This window comes from Strigops habroptila, chromosome 6 (genome assembly GCF_004027225.2).
Source record: "Strigops habroptila isolate Jane chromosome 6, bStrHab1.2.pri, whole genome shotgun sequence".
Lineage (NCBI taxonomy): Eukaryota > Metazoa > Chordata > Aves > Psittaciformes > Psittacidae > Strigops > Strigops habroptila.
The window spans coordinates 55,864,313-55,881,564 of record NC_044282.2 but is presented as its reverse complement, the minus strand read 5'-3'; the positions used below and the strand labels follow the sequence as shown (position 1 = coordinate 55,881,564).

The 17,252-nt window shown below is 43.8% G+C and overlaps 1 protein-coding gene across 4 annotated transcripts in view; it reads right to left on the bottom strand.

Annotated features, from left to right (window-relative positions):
- Positions 1-15,493, bottom strand: part of FKBP1B (FKBP prolyl isomerase 1B) — a 45,481-nt gene extending 29,988 nt beyond the window's left edge. Inside the window, exons 1-2 of one of the 4 annotated variants that reach the window (XM_030490303.1) lie at positions 15,381-15,493; positions 12,349-12,396 (exon numbers count right to left, since the gene is read on the bottom strand). Coding sequence is in view for 2 of the 4 variants with exons in the window: in XM_030490298.1 (XP_030346158.1) it covers positions 12,349-12,396; positions 15,052-15,088 (85 nt within the window). In the remaining 2 variants the exon portion in view is untranslated. Of the gene's footprint in view, positions 1-12,348; positions 12,397-15,051; positions 15,270-15,380 lie in introns of those variants that run through there. The other 3 variants (XM_030490298.1, XM_030490300.1, XM_030490302.1) reach the window with 3 other exon arrangements.
- Between the last annotated feature and the right edge of the window lie 1,759 nt (positions 15,494-17,252).

The window sequence follows — 17,252 nt, the reverse complement described above, 5'->3', positions numbered from 1 at the left end:
GTCCTTCATAATTTTTCACCATTCATCTTAATTTAAATAGTTTGTTCTCAAAAGTTAAACACTTCTGGGGTCTGTCAAAAAAGAAACGGGTCTTCCACAGCACTGATAGAGGCTACATATATATATATACACACACACGCATATATCTACATATACATACACATATATGTATCATGTAGGCTGATAATGTAATAAATACATAGGTAAATATAACAGATAAGGACTTTAAAAGCACATTAAATTCTACCTCAGCTTTATCAGAGGCTTGCTGTGTTCCCTGGACAAATCATTTCCCTTCTGAATATCCCTGTCTTTTAAAAAAGAGAATAAACAATGCTTTTCCCTTTCCAAAGGGGTTTATGAATGAAGGATATAGCACTTCTATGAGATTCAAGTTTTTAAATTGTCCACAGGGGACTAATGACAGCAGTTCTTCATGACTGTAGCAACCCTGAGTTTGCACTTGACTCATAAGTGTTTAGAACTCCTACACTCCCAGCCAGGAATTGGAATAAATGTTGGAAAGGAGATGAGCTGTACAAGTGGTTTCACATAGAACAAGTCTTAATGGAACCAGTAAGGATCATTTTTTAATGCGGCACTTCCATCCCATTTCAATGCCTTTACAACATCGCTTCTTATAGTTACAGGCTCTGCAAGACCTCAGTGTTCACATATAAAAGGTCATGACTTTTGAGTTACAGCCAGGAAAAGGTAGGACATTTCAAAATGCGCTCAACCCACGTTAGATGATAGCCCTCAGCTGTGCTGTGGCTGACTGAGCTAAGTAAGAGCTGTGAACCTGCCCCTGCTATCTATCTGACTAAAGACAAGGTGCAAATGACAGCAGAAGAAAATTCAAAAAAGCATAAAATGAAAGCTATTGATGGGGTTTCTGTGCACATCAGAAGCTGCCCTGGCAGGGTGAGACAGCCACAGCCACAGCTTTTCCAGAGCTGTTGCCAGCTGGCCACTGTGGGACAGGGAGGGTTTGGGGAGCTGGTCACACAGGCAGCGTGACAGAGGAACATGTTCTACTCTTATCAGTGGAGACACTTGCACAGAGTGATCTCAAGCCCAAGCCAAGGTCAGGTATTTCAGCATGACGCTGCAGAAAAGGTAGTTCCTCTCCATGAATGACAGATGTCATTGAAGAAGACTTCTCCCCCACAGTGAAAGTTAGTCTTTGTGATTACTGTTCCAACTTCTTCCAGAAAAAAAAAGGAGAACAGTTTCAGAATGAGAGAAGATTACATGTAATTCTGCTTTTACTCTGTAATTTAAGTGTGTATGGATAGTGGTCACGTACAGAGGTACTGCAAACTGTGGTTGGATGCTTCTAATGTGACTGCACATGTGTAGCAGGGTGACCATCATGTAATACAACTTGCAAGCAAGAAAGAACTTCCTAATAAGAAAAAATAAATTTGCTTTACAATGAAAATGGGCAGAAACCATGTAAGGCTAATTCAGATTACAACTGAAGATAAGCCTGAGCTGAAAAATGCAGATTCACAACTTTAAATATTGCCACAAATTTTAGTTAATGTACATTCTTTATCTCAGACCAGTATGACTACCTTGATGACTTTCTACAATGGAATGACTGCATTGGTGGATAAAGGAAGAACAACTGATGTCATTGATCTTGACCGCTGTACAGCCTTTGACATGGTCCCACACAACATCCTTGTCTCTAAATTGGAAAGGTATGGATTTGATGGATGGACTATTTAATGGATAAGGAATTAGCTGAATCCAGATGCCCACATCCAAAAAGATGCAGTCAATGGCTCGATGTCCAAATGGAGATCAGTAACAAGTGGTGTCTCTCAAGGGTTGATACTGGGACCAGTACTGTTCAATATCTTTACTAATGACATTGACAGTGGGATCAAGTGCACCCTCAGCAAGGTTTCACATGACACCAAGCTGTGTGATGCAGCTGACTCACTTCAGGGAAGGGATGCCATCAGAGGGACCTCGACAGGCTTTAGGAGTGGGCCCATGTGAATCCCATGAAGTTCAACAAGGCCAAGTGCAAGGTCCTGCACCTGGATTAGGGCAGTCCCCAGTATCAACAGACTGAGGAATGAATGGATTGAGAGCAGCCCTATGGAGAAGGACTTGGGTATACTGGTGGATGAAGAATTGGATAATGTATGCTTGCAGCCCCGAAAATCAACCATAGCCAGGGGAACAGAGGAGGGTCATGAAAATGGTTGGAAGGCTGGAATGTCTCTCCTATGGAGACAGGCTGAGAGAGTTGGACTTGTTCAGCCTGGAGAAGGCTCTGGGGAAACCTTGCTGCAGAGTTTCAGTACTTAAAAGGGGATTATAAGAAAGACAGGGAGAGACTTTTTACCAAGGCCTGCAGGGACAAAACAAGGGGTAATGGCTTTAAACTGAAAGAGGGGAGATTTAGATTAGGTATTTGGAAGAACTTCTTCACTGTGAGGGTGGTGAGACACTGGCACAGGTTGCCCAGAGGAGCTGTGGTTGCCCCATCCCTGGCAGTGTTCAAGGCCAGGTTGGACGGGGCTTGGAGCAACCTGGTCTAGTGGAAGGTGTCCCTGCCCATGGCAGGGGGTGGGAACTGGATGGTCTTGAAGGTCCCTTCAACCCGAACCATTCTGTAATTCTACAGTAGAGTTGGCAGCTAGCCTATGAATTCCAGTGTCAGATCCTCAACTTTCAAAATAAAATTTGTTGGAAAGGCTTTTCCACCAAAAGTACAGCTTTCACAACAACAAAAATTTACTTCAATTCTTGAGGCTGAAAATCGTACATTGCAGTCTGGAAATGGCAACACTTCATGGTGATGCCTCAGGAACTTGTCCACGATGTGACTCATCTTCCATTTTCTTTTATGTGCCCTAGATATGGCTAGATTTCACCTCTCGAACTATGAGGCCCTCCTCTTTTCCTGGAAATCCCTGCTTATAACAGAAATAGAAATTTATACACAGAGAAGAATGAAAGTATAAATTCCCATAACTATAATCCCTATATTATTATAGTAATCCCTATATTATTATAGTATTACAGTGTAATTTCCAAACAACCACTTGTTTTGTTGGTATTTTTGTTTTGGTTTGGTGGGGTTTTTGTTTGCTTGTTTTCCTAATGCAGGGTAAAGAATTTCAACAGAAAGATGCTACTTTTAATGTTGCAACAGCAGCAACTTCAATGGGTTTTATCATTATTCACTTTGGTCATTTAAAACTAGACAGAACCAATGCATGAGGGAGTGTATTGTTTGTAGCAATCATAAATTGGAAAATGAACAAATTGTTAGGTCTTTTCCTCTGCCCAGGAGGAAACCACCCTTACCAAACCAAAAGTCTTCAATTTCTCACTGAGAACAGAACCTTGCTAAACCAAGGCAGCTGCATCTGTGTGCAAAGGGAAGTGATTTAGAGCAGCAAGAGAAAACTAAGAACCAGTAACTATGCAGGAGTAAATGGAAAAGATTTGGAAGGGGAAGCCAGACTTGGGATACTATAAGCAGAGACAGAGAGCTACAAATCAAGTGTGCCTCACAACCACTGCTGTAACACTGAGTTTTAGAAGACCTAGGAAGCTGGATTGGAGACAAAGGACTATACTGCCTGACTGCATGGATCGGCTGCTGCCCCAGCGACAAAGATCCATTGGCTCTGCCTGATGACACCATGGCTACAACATTTAAGATCCCTCGCACTGAGTGATGTGCAAGGGAGTATAAACTTCTGCAGCCAGCAGTCTTGTGGAAAAAAAATAAAAAAGATTTACAATGCCCTTGAGTAACTAAAGCTAAATAATGTATCTCAATTGAGAGATGTCACTTTCAATATAAAGCCCCCTGGCACTGGTTCAGCAAGACTCAGCAGAACTCATGCCAACGCCAAATCACTGCTTCCAGCAGGAGTACGTGTTTCCTCTGAGCCCACCCATTCCGTTACCTATCAGCGCCAAAAGATGGGCACTGTACGTGCATCTTGGAATGGTCCTCCCCAGGGATGTCCCACACACATCACTGCAGCACTCAGACCAACCCATTTTGCTCTGAGGATCATAAGCCTGCAGATATCTCCGGCCACACAGCAACTGCTTGGGTAATACACCTGAACGTGGCTGCCACGTATCCACTGCAGAGAGATGACACCACATGTTGTGTAATTAAGAAAACAGTACCTCTTCCACAAACCCTGCCTACCTGCATTGCCTGACTTAGGAACCGCATTAAGCTTTTTATCTAATTGATAGAGAGAGGCATATCCAAAGGCTAACTATTTAGGTAGCTTAAGGTAACTAAGCTCTCAATTTAGACTTCTTAATTAAGTAAATACGGTGATGTCAGTTCTATTTTGTCAGTAAAGGGCGACGAGCCTATCACTGGTGCCAGCTGACAGATTTTCTCATTTACCTGAGATAGTAACCATTTGTACATTTTACATTAACAAATGCTACTCATTGCACAGTTATTTCTTTGATTTTGGGGGCCATAAATTATTAGAAAATTATGTAATTCTTGCAAGGATCTGGAATTCTAATGATCAAGAATTGATGCAAACCTTTCAGGTCCTAGTCCCTAAATACACATATGAGCTGCAAGCAGGCAGAGTGGCACACTGGAATCATTGAAAATAAGTGCAAAGAGGGCCCAGCAAAAATATTTTGTCTGAGAACAGCAGCCTAATTTTCTAAAAGATGGCACTGGTTTGGAGCAGTTCTGAGCTTTTAAAAACTTGATGAACAGAGGCTGTAAGTCCCCTGCTACTTTACATAATCTGCTTTGTGAACCTTTTTTTAATATCTTGAAATCCACTTCTTCAAGGCTTTTGTGATGTAGGAGTAGGAGGTTAAATTATTTGCTATCAGCTCCATTTCTATGCACAATAGGAAGGGATCATGACGCTACAATTCCTCCATGAAAGGAAATCCTGTAGAGGCTAGTAGGCGCTCCAGAATCAAAGCGAGCAGTCACCAAATCATTCAGTGTGTTTCCTACAGAGGAGAAAGTGCCCATGTATGTTATCTTGAAGAAATCTTTTTATTATCATCTTTACTCTCCAAGAAAGAACCTCATCCTGTCTTTTTCCTAAATGAATATAAGACGGCATTCACACGCAATCCTGAAGTCTTCCCTTTCTTTGCACAAAGCATGTTAGCAGCTGTCCAAATAACACCTCAATGCCATGGAGAACACCTTTACGGGAAGAGACTTCACGTTCTTAGTCAAGCCATCACTTCTCAGCTGAGGTTGCCAATAAGGATGTTGTTGGATAATTTCAAGCTCCTTTTCTGTTTCAATCACCCACATCAAACAGCACCTAATACCACAAGTAATTTCAGTGCAACTGATGGGCACAGTACACAGTAATGCAGTGTTCAGCGCAAAGGAGGAGCAATCGGGAAACTTGAGGCTACAGTTTATTACACCGATCCTCTTCCATCAGGCAACAATCTGGTATGTTCAATTTAAACTCCCCAATTCAGCTGCTGCAGCTGCTACATTTTTCCTTACAAATTTCTGAACCGTTTTATATTCATCAAATCATTTTTTCATGTCAATAGCCTCTCCTTACAGCAACTCTCACAGTACTTGCAAACATTAATTTCATCACCATTTGGAGAGGCACAGTCCCCTTTTCTGTCAAATTTAAAAAATGAAAGAGCAAGTAATATACCTGAATCAATCACTAAGCTGGCAGTAAAATGCGTAGGAGAAATCTCTTCTCCTCGAACTTTTGCTTCTGGACTCTGATCACTATCAGGCTGAAGTCACTGCTAAAACATTTCCAGAGGTAACCAATCTACATTAAATAAGCAAAGATGAGAATTTTACTTCTTTTACCAAGGGAGTTTTGAGACTTGCAAATCGTTTCTGAGGGGCAGGAAAAGACCACATTCTTCACTAGGGATTAAAACTGCTTTTTACAGTTATATTTCACCAAAGGAAAAGGATGCTTGTAAGTGCTTAGCTGCCACCAAGATCTCTGCAGAAGTAAAAGGCTTTCATCCTTTCAAACCAGGGCAATTTGAAGAAATTAAGTAAAAAAAAAAAAATACAGAAAATTGGCAGGCCCCAGAAGATGGACAGACATCACACTCTCCTGGTATAATGTATCTTGGGAACATGTTTGATAAAACAATTAAGCTCTTTCTAGGTAAGCGAGATTTAGTTGGCTATAATTCAAGGCTCAATTCTAACATCTGTTACAATACAGTTCTTATTAATGATAACTCTTCATTAAGGTGTTCACTATCCTCTCCCAAACCCAGCTAGACAGCTTCCTGGAGACAAAGATTTTTGATTAAATTCCTTCCTTACTTCAATTTTCCCCTCAGATAAACATACACAGCTCCCACTGGAGTGGTATAGATGTTTCTGATGACCAAAGAAGTAACATTCTCCTGTACTCACCAGGCACAAAGTGCTTTCACATGAAGCTAATGTACACCCAGTCATACAGATGCCGAAGCTCATAGACAAATATATGACTCTGCAAAGTTACTCTGAATTTATGTTAGTCTTTTTGAGTGTGTCAGTATAGAGAAATCTCTGGCTATTACTACACATGCTTAAGACTGGTTTGATTTTGATCCAAGAAAAATAGGCAGATCTGTTATCTTTTTGGCATGAGTTATTTCAAGGGAATTGCATTATGTTTGTACTGTATCAAATAGAAAATGCTTTTTTTAAAAAAATCATGATAGATCAAGCATATTCTATAAATTACTGTTAATCTGCATCTATGCAGTATGCTTTTGTTATTAAAAAAAAATATAAAAAAAGGCTTTCAACTTCACAGAGACAACCATAACTCTCAATGCTACACCACTGCCAAAGCCAAAGAAACAATATATAGTAATTTTGGTAATATATGGGAAAAGAAAATGATATTAATTTGTCCTTACATCACTAGAAAAAGAACAATTAATCATTTGTTCTGCCTTAAATAAAGGCCTGCTTCCTAAAATGGAATGAGTTTTACAACTCAGCTGAAATAAATGGAGTAGTATTCATTTATTTCAACAGGGAATTTCACTTTAAGCATTAAAAAAAGCATAAATAAATCTACTTCTCAGTATTGAAATGTTGAAGTAGAGATGGAGGTGCTGATCTCTTCTCCCTGTGATCCAGTGACAGGATATGTGGGAATAGTTCAAAGCTGCACCAGGGGAGGTTTAGACTGAACACGAGGAAGCATTTTTTCACTAAGTGTGGTCTAACACTGGAACAGGCTTCCTGGAGAGGTGGTCAATGCTCCAAGCCTGTCAGTGTTTAAGAGGCATTTGGACAATGCCCTTAACAACACAGAATCATAAAATGGTTTGGGTTGGAAGAGACCTTAACAATCATCTAGTTCTGCCCTCCACTAGACCAGGTCACTTTTGGCGAGCCCTGAAGTGGTCAGGCAGTTGAACTAGATGATTGTTGTAGGTCCCTTCCAACCGAAATAGTCTATTTCTGTTCTACTCTAAATGTATTTGGTGCGATTTTGTAGCCATTGCTCTAGCCTAAAAAGTCTACAGAAAATCTTCTCTGATAGATGTCCAGTTTACTAAGTAATTAATGATTTAGTGTGCCTTTATCATCTCACTATTCCAGCACGCCACAAATACCGAACATCACTAGTTTCTTAAAAAGGGTAGTTGTATTGATATCACAGATTTATAGGTGGCCAAGGAGAAAGATTAAGAGGTTAAGAGTTCAGCTGTGCCACAAGCTACATGGGACAACAGGAAAGAATGTCAGCTCTGAATAACTTGGAAAAAAACCTGCCCTCTCACTATTAAGAGCAGATTTGGGACCAGCGTACACAAAGCTTGTTTGAGGGCACACCATCACCCAACAAGAGGGCCAGGACTGGGATTCAGTTTCCTGAGTACAGCTTTTACCCCCCAGTCTCTAGACAGAGCATTCCCGACCTCAGCAAACATTTTGTTTAGGCACATTTCTAACTGAAAGTCATGTTTTGTATCACCTTCGTAAATCTTTGAAAACTCTGCACTGCTAATTCCCATTGCCAGAGTCAACAAATGTAAAACACAGGAAATGAAACTGAAGAAAATGCCTCAATTCCATTGACACACTCCAGAACTAATGACACTGTAATTTGTTTACTTATATTGCTATCAGTACCGCAGTGTAACCTGAAGACCCAATCAAGATTAGGACGCCATTACGTTAGGCATGAAGAAGGAGGCAGTTTGTACCTCAAATTGCTTGCAATCTATCTACATGAGACAGACAAAGTACAACTATCATTTTGCAGATGGAAAACAGAAGGAGTAAGCAGATTGCCAAAGGCTTTCAGAAGCTTGCTCAATGAAATCCCTGACAAAAACATGGAAACGCTGGAAATGCACTTCGGTGCCAACGCGCTACCTTATCTGTTAATCCCATTTTTAAAATATTGTGTCAGGTAACTTTTGAGACACAACACTGATGCTGGGTGGTAAGAAGAAATTACTGTATTTTTTACATTTCTTAACAAAGATAAAACATACGGGAATCTGACCACATTCTTCCATCACATCCTAAGATCGGAACTTGTTTTCATGTTCTGTCACAGTCCTCCTATCTAATCTTCTGCAATAATCTGGAGCAGCTATTTGTATACTTAACTCAGGCTGGCCAAAGCTGAAAAATCAAGAGGTGATTTACAGTACCAGTTAGGCACGAAGGCATGTTATGTAGCCAGAAAGGGCAGTTAGGTACTTCTGCAGGGTAATCCAAAAATCCTGCTCTAATTGTAAAGCAGCCAAGAACTACTCCTTAAGGCTTAAACTAAGAGGTTCCGTCTAAACTGTTCCCTAGTGAGGTTGCACATTAACTCCCACTGCCATGGGAACCTAGGTCTGTCCATTAAGGCATAAAATGCATTTTGGAATCAAACTACAAAGTGTGCTCCTGAGATTATACATCTAGTTGAACAAGGAGAGAAAGAGATAATGCTGCCGCATATAACAGCCTAATAGCTAGAGTGCTGACAGCAGAAGTGTAAAACTCAGTCACAGTTCTCCTTCATCTTGAGGAGATTCCAGTTCTCACTTCCCACTTCTCCAGAACGTGTAGGGACGTCAGACTAGAAACTACCCTGCTGAATCCCTACCTTGGCGATGCATGAATCATAAGATCCTGGAGGATGAGCAGACAGGACTCTAAAGTTCTGCCAAATACCTAGGGTACCAGCCTTCAGCACCCTCTGGACTTTTTCTGCACGGACTGCCAGGACAACGCATCCAGACAGCTTGCTCCTAAAAGCCTTTTTCCCCCAAAGACACTTCAGAAGGAAGCCACAGGCCTTTTACTCCTGTATTATGAGTCCCCTCCTGTCCATGCTCTCTGCGATTACTCCCCATCACATGGTGAATGCACATCTATGAGATTCCTGGACAGGGAAGGCAAGATGGGGAAGTAAGACAAAATAGAGTCCACAGCCTGCTCCTCATTTGAGTCTTCTTAGAAATTCCTAACTTGCTCTGGCAGAACAAGCTCCTTCTAGTCTCCTCTCAAGACATGAATAATTAGTAAACAGGCAAAGTCTTTTCTATGCATGCGCAAAATCCTAGCCCTTCAGGGAATCATGGAACCAACCATGTTTGTGCTAAGGAGCTGCATCACCACAGTGTGTGCGTTCGTATGAGAGAGGTAGGGCCACTGCAGGAAGTTACATGGCCTAGCAAGCTGCCAAGACTAGACACCACTGTAGGGGAAAAATCACTGGATTTAAAAAAGTACAAAATTAATCCCTGAAGTCAGGGACTGGAACACAACTCCTTCAATACTCCTGCATGAGTGCCTGAACCAATTATCATCTTGCCTGCTCCTTTTCTTGCCCATGGCTCTCCCATTCTTCACTGCTGAATGTCCCAAGCTAAACTGGAAGGAGCAGGAAAATTCAGCTTTCTCCTCCTCAAGAACATAATGGTTGCAATTAAGGATGTGGCAAACATGCTGGGGGGGTTGAAACTAGATGATCCTTAAGGTCCCTTCCAACCCAAACCGTACTGTCATTCAGTGAAACAGAGCTATGACTCTCTTCTGTTGGAAAAGGTAACTGAGCATAGGTTTGCCGCATCTGAAACAACTGTTTGGCTATTATGCATAAAGTGGGTTCCCCACAAACTGTTTTTGACTTAAAGTTGCTCTCTGCTGTGCTTGATGCTGGATTCAGAGCTGTGTTCAGAGCACTCCAGTGAAGTTAGGCTTTTCTGGGGATCCAAATGATCTCTAGACCTTGGTGCAGTCCAGTCAGTGCGTGGTTCCCTCATTTCCCAGACCACCACACCTCCCCACAGGTATCTGCCTAGCTCCAGAGTGACACAAGGGCTGAACAACTTGTGAGCTTTACATACTCCCAGTATTAAGCAGCTCTGGAAAGCAGGATTTCTGGATCATTTCCTTGCACCTAGGTGTCTTAATTTTAAGTCCAATTTTAGGTGAAAAGACAGATGTTCTGGATATATCTGCAGACATCTCTAACTTAGCTACCCACCTCCTAAAGCAGGACTCACAGGAGTGTGGTAACGATAAGCATTAAGTGCAGTGAAGCCTAATAAGATTATATAAATAAGACAGAGATCATTTCAAGATCAATCCCAGACATATCTGGAATTGCATCAGTATAAAAAGAAGTTATGTTGTATTCAGATAGAATAGTTTTAAATTAAAACTTGACATTCCTATGCCATCCTTCTCACATGCTTCACAGACCACTGGAAGAAAACACTTTATCCACTAACCATGGGCCCCCTTTAAAAACATTACCACCAAAGACTGCTTAGATATTGCCACAGCATTGGAACTGAAAGGATGAGCTTCTTCTGATATCTGGAATCTGAGAGTTAGAGAGGTTGCATAGCACCAATAGAAAGATATATGGAGGAAGCACAGTTTACGCTGGAGTTTGATTTAATGAGTTTTCTTATAGTCTTTTATGTCAAAGCCAGCTTATGATAGCCTCATCTAAGATGGTATCTAACATCAATAAGAGTATGCAGCATCTTGTTATCTTTCCACATTTACCATTCACACTCTCTAGGAATTTATCCAGCAAAACTGTGCTTTGTGGGAGCCACTGGCCTCATTTGTATTTTTTTTTCCCATTTCAGTTCTGACACTTAAATTTATCTCAAACTAACTGGGGGTGGGAAGTGACAATTTTATTTCATAAAATTTTTGAAGTTTGGACAGGAACTGAAACAAATCTTTCAACATCTTCACAAAAATAGTTTCAAAACATTTATTTCCAGAACTAAGCTACAGAGGAACGTCAGTAAGAGCCGAGACTGGCATGGGAGACCCACGTATTTAACTACTTATAATTCAAACTACAAATCCTCATCAGATCAAAATACTCTGAATATACAAATGTACTAGAACTTAAACACAGACATGCTACATCCCAAACTAGTGCACTAACTCCCTGAAGAGTGACAAAATTGAAACTAAATCAAAAAACTTCTTGAAAATACAAATAGCTTTACTTCATTAGTTATATTTACAGGAAAGTGTTCCGACCTTGCTCCAGTTGTAAGCTACAGAAACAAGTACAAAACCAAAAGCAAGCAACAGTTACCAGTGAGTACTTTCTTATTATACTGAATGCTAGAAGGAAACATTACCTCACAGATCTAGGCCCAGATCAGTAGCTGTCAATCTCCCCCATCACCTACATTTTGCCTTCTTAAGGAAAAGACCACATAAAATGGCAACTCTTGATGTGAATTTCCCAGCTGGGGATTAGAAATGCAAAGGCCTTTGCATTCTTTTGACAATTTACGTAACTATATACAGAACATGATGTTACAAACTGATTTAAAGGACATCTTCCCTCTGCGCAAAGGTGCAGCACAAACAGCTCCATTAACCAACTCACCGCTTAAGATTCATACAAGTCCATAAAGCAGGTGTTAAATAGACCTTGTATTGATCTCTGCAATCTGGAATGAATTTCACTGCCAATATACAGACACATGCTTTTAAGATATATACAATCATTAATTGTCTGTATCAAGATCAGAGGCTGGAAAAATATGGACCCAGCATTTTCACTGCTTCATGCTCGATTTCATTAGCTAGTACAATGGCTTAAAGAATCAGGTCCACAGCTTCATCTGTTAGCCTCTCACCACTGAACGCCACACTCGGCAAATCTGCTAGCATGCACACGTAGCTACTGTAGCCTGAACCACTCAGCTACAAGTGAAATATACCCAGGAAACCCATCAGAACATAATCAAATGGATTATGAGTGACAGAACAAAGCAAAAAAATGCAACGAACATCTGAAATGGGAAATCACTCTTGAAAGCAAGACAGTTGGTATCAAAGGAATTCAGAACATGCCTTACCTGTGTAGTGCACGACACACGTCTGACCCTTCTTTGGAAAGGTCCGTCCTGTTAAAAGTATAAAAGGTTATTCTTTTATTTTCTCTGATTGACCTGTGTAGCTAGGCAGGTTTATCTTTCCAGAGGAAAGTGCTACACTGAGATTTGTACCGGTAACACTGACTATGTGTTACCAAATCACTAATATGCAACACATTTTCCGTGTGCCTTATATATGCATTTACATTCTGCAACTGCAAAAGGACTGTCAAAACTTCATGGATTATAACCTTAAAATTCTCGGAATGTTTCTGCTGTAATTTTTCAAATATACTTTTAGTTTGACATTGTGAAAATTTCCATTTCTACTCACATTTCTAATGCCTTTAACTCAAGACAGCTCTAACAAGGGCACCTTTAATTAGCCAGGAAGAGGTTTAATAAAACTTTCACATACAAAGGCAGTTTAATTTTGTAGCATCAGGCAACAATAAAGCAGTGATACACAGAGTTCTTGTAAAGGATTGGTAGCTCCTCCTAAAATTCTCATACTGAAAGGAAAAGAAGGCTTAAACTATTTTATTGCCACTGGAAAATGATATTACCATTTCCATTTTACCTGTTCTAGGTACTACCGTAGGTACTAAAAGCTAGGGCAAGATTTTCCAGGCTCAATTAGGTGTCAGCAGTGTATTAAAGCAGCTAACCTGGATTTCTCAAGTAAGGTTGGCCAGGGGAAGGCCCAGGCTGAGAAGAACCTGAAGTCTGAATGAGACTGGTTATCAAGGAACATCCGTGCCAGAAAGCTCAAAACTGGGGATTCAGGTATAAAGTGAGGCTCCTATCTTAGTTGGCTTTCTGGCCTCTTTAGTCTGAATTAACACAATAACAAGCTACACATTACAGGGTGCATCGCAGTGTATAAAACAAGTAATGCATAAACTATATACTTGGGGCTTAGATGCCAAACCCACCACGAGCAGTAAATGGTAGAAGGGCATGAACATGATGAACTGGCATGTATAACATGAAATTGAGAAGATGGTGCTTCTGAGTATCATCTGAACAGCCTTGTTCATCAACCTGGCTGGCTGGAATATCTTTAGCTATGGTGGCACAAAACACAGTACAATAAGTACCCAGTCAGGGCATCACCGTACCCACAAGTGGAATTTATCGCATTTAACTTTAGCCATCTAAAACACAGGCAACTATCATATGCCAGTCTCCTGGGCTCTCCCTGTTGACAGTGGAGAATTAGCAGTGCTTGGAGGGAAACCCAGCCCATCCAGAGAGAGGCAAGATGAATTATTCTCTGGAGATGACTACAGAAAAAACCTATGAGACTGCTTTAGACTAGCCACCTAGCCTGAGGAAAGTTACATGAGATGAATCCTGCCCTGGGTAAAACAGGTATTATTCAAATGATGCACTATTGTATAGAGGTCCGAGAAAACGAGTATCAGACCTTCTTGACACACGTTCTGCTGTGTGAGTGTAACACCAAGTCAATAAGGCTACACAAATTCACATCAAAGCTGAATTAAAAGCAGAGATTCTCAAGACCACTGACTAGCTGTGGTTTTAAGACAGTGTTTAAAGTCAGCTGATTTTGATTAAGACTTGCAATCAAGAGAACTAATCCATATAACCTTATTTGGAACAGCATATTGCTTACAAAGCCATTGTAAGCATATTTAATATATCATATATTTAATAGCTAGGAAGTACTATTAGGAGGTTAAGTTGCACCCTTGTTTCTACTCTCAACCCTGCAATGTCACTTATTCCCACATAAGCATTCTGCTTTTATATCTGTGCAACCAAGACAAGAATTTGATCCCCAGAGCTAAACAGCACAGAGGGAGAAGCCAATTTCGAAGCACACACAAAGAAAGAAAAGATACTGGGCCAAGAAACTTAAGCTGAGATTGGCCTGAACAAATTATTTACGGTTGTGTATCAGCCACGGATGAATCTGGCCTATTATATACATACATATAGCTGTATGTTAGAAATTACATCCTCTAAAAAAAAAAATACAACCACCACAACCTTACGAAATGGTGTTATAACACCACGGGAGAGCAGAACATCACGAACCGGCTCTGGAGAGGAGAGCCTGCGCCAGGCAGAGGCTATGGCCACCCGGCCTGCACCTCAGCCCTCACCGGCACCACGCGTTGTGCCGGGGGACGCAGCCGCCCCGCCGCTGCCGCGCCGGGAGGGATGCGGCCCCGACCGGCCGGTGCCCCGCGGCGAGGCTGGCTGAGGAGCGGCGGAAAGTTTGCGGCACGGCGCGCTGCCCGCCGAGCGCCGCGGCCCCGGGACGCGCCGGGCTCCGGGCAGCTGCCGGCTGATGCCTCAGACCAGCCCCCCGCCGCCCCTGCTGCCGCCGCTGCTGCCGCCCGGGGAGCCACCGGCTCCTCCCGCCGCCACCGCCGGGACCCCGCGCGGCCGACTCGCCCCGCTCCCCCGCACCAGGGGTACGCGCCCAAAGGGGACCGGGAAGGGGTGGTGCGGGGCCGGCCGTGCCCTCTCTCCTGCACCGCGCCGCCGCCCCGCACCGGGGCCCCGCGGTCCCGCCTGTGCCCGGCGGCGGAGCCGGCGGCTGCCCGCGGTCTCGGAGCCCCGTGCGACACCCGCCAGGTCGGGTCGCCGGTCGGACCCGGGCAACCCCGGCCCCGTGCCGCAGGGCTGCGCCCCCCGCCCGCCGCCGCATACCGTCTCCCGGAGAGATGGTCTCGATCTCTACCCCCATGGCGGCACTGGCGCGGCGCTGCTCGATTCAGCACCCCTCAGCTCAGCGGAGCTCGGCTCGGCGCGGCGCAGCCGGACCCCCAGTGCAGGCATGCCCCGCCGCGCCGGTTGGCAGGGGCCTCCCCGGCTGCCCGTCAGCCACCCGCAGCCAATGCGGGGTAGGGGCGGGGAGGCCGCGGAGGGGAGGGGAGGAAGGGGGCCGATCGTCCCTTCCTGGGGCCGTCGTGGCCGGGGGTACCCACACGTACCGCCCCGGGGTGTGGCTGCCTACCCCCGGGCAGGGCCCGCCTTACCGCTGGGGCACTGCCGGCTGCCCGCGTGTGGTGCCCGGCGGAGCGCTGCCCGGAGGTCCTGCCACCGTTTACCCCCGGCCGGAGGCTGCTCGGCGGGACGGCTTCGTGCGTGCGCCGGAGTTGGGCAGGAGGGAACCGGGCAGCGGGCCAGGGCGGGTCTGAAGGCGGGTGCGAGAGTCAGCACCTTCCCGGTTATGAACAGCCGGGAGCCGAGCGCCCGTACTTGCACCTTACGTGTGCGCGGTGAAGTGAAGGTACTCGGTGCCTGCGTGTGAGCAGCAGCAGGAGCTGCGGTACCCATCGGCAGTGCCTCAGCCCGCCAGCAGCGTCAGGTCTCCAGCAGGACACTCCGAGGTACCCTGGGCTCCAAAGGCACAACACAATCTATAACGAACCGTCCTCATCCATGTTTTAAGTAAGAAAATCCGTGTACGTGTTGCTCAGGTGCTCCCGTGATGTGAGATGATAAATTCAAAAGCCTGTGCAAGAGCTAGAACTACTTCTGATGAGTGTACCTGAAATAGATGAAAAATACTATGTCCTCCTAAACTAACTGTGCACATGAATCTCACGGTTCCCACTGACTCTAAAGGAATCGTTCTGTTTACAGTTCTGTGTGTTCTGGGTTGAAAAGTAAAAATGGAACCTTGACATCATCAGTTTTCCAGCTGAAAGAGCTGTCTGTATCCATCTAATTCCAGCTTATGCTTCTCTGACTGTGCTTTTTCAGGATTTTTATCTGTTGCAAATGGGATTCCACTCAGGAAAAAAGATCTTCATCTACATGGGGCAGCTGTCAGGATGACTGACCTGGGGAATTCCTGTAACTGTGTTTTGTAACTGCGATGATGTGCCCCTTGCAGCTACACTCTGAATTAAACCGACCATCTCCACACTGCTTTTCATGCTGTTCTGATCGGACTGTCTATTCACTGGCATGCTTTACTGTATGTTTTATTGTGAGTTGGACGCTCCAGAATTACTGGGGCTGGCTGCCTGAAGCTCCCCAAAAGTGGGAAGGTGGGGGAAAAGCTTGAGTTCAGAAGTGGTAATGAGGATTGGATGGAGATCTCTTTTAGTCTGCCTTCATCCCAGTTAATTGTGCATTGGTATGTAGCATACACAGAACCACAGAATGGTTTGGGTTGGGAGGGACCTTCAAGATCATAGAATCATAGAATGATTTGAGTTTGACCATAAAGGATGACCTTAAAATCATCCAGTTCCAACCCCCTGCCATGGGGAGGGATGCCTCACACTAGACCATGTCACCCAAGGCTCTGTCCAACCTAGCCTTGAACACTACCAGGGATGGGGCAGCCACAGCTTCTCTGGGCAACCTGTGCCAGCGCCTCAGCACCCTCACAGGGAAGAATTTCTTCCCAATACCAATCTAAATCTCCCCTCTTTCAATTTAAAGCCATTCCCCCTTGTCCTGTCATTACATGCTCTTATAAAAAGTCCCTCTCCAGGTTTCTTGTAGGCCCCCTTAGGTGCTGGAAGGCTGCACTCAGGTCTCCCCAAAGCAGCACTTGCTTCAGTTCAACAGAACTGGTTTGTAGCAGCGTAAATTCTGAAAAGGGATTTTTTTCAGTGCCACTCTCAGAATGTCATTTGATTTCTCATCAGTACAAAGATACTAAAACTGCATTTGAGAAACAGGAAAATGCCAGGGAGGAGACAAGTGGCACAGAAGCATTAAGGATACATGAACATTGCTAATTCCAGATGTGGCTCAGAGCCATTACAGAGTGACAAGGACAGCACAGCAAATGCTGAGCATATAAGGGGAGCTATCAAGTGAAATTCTAGGTACACGGTCTCCTAGTAGGGCCCCTGACTTTACAGGAAAGAGCTGCTTTCATCCAGGCT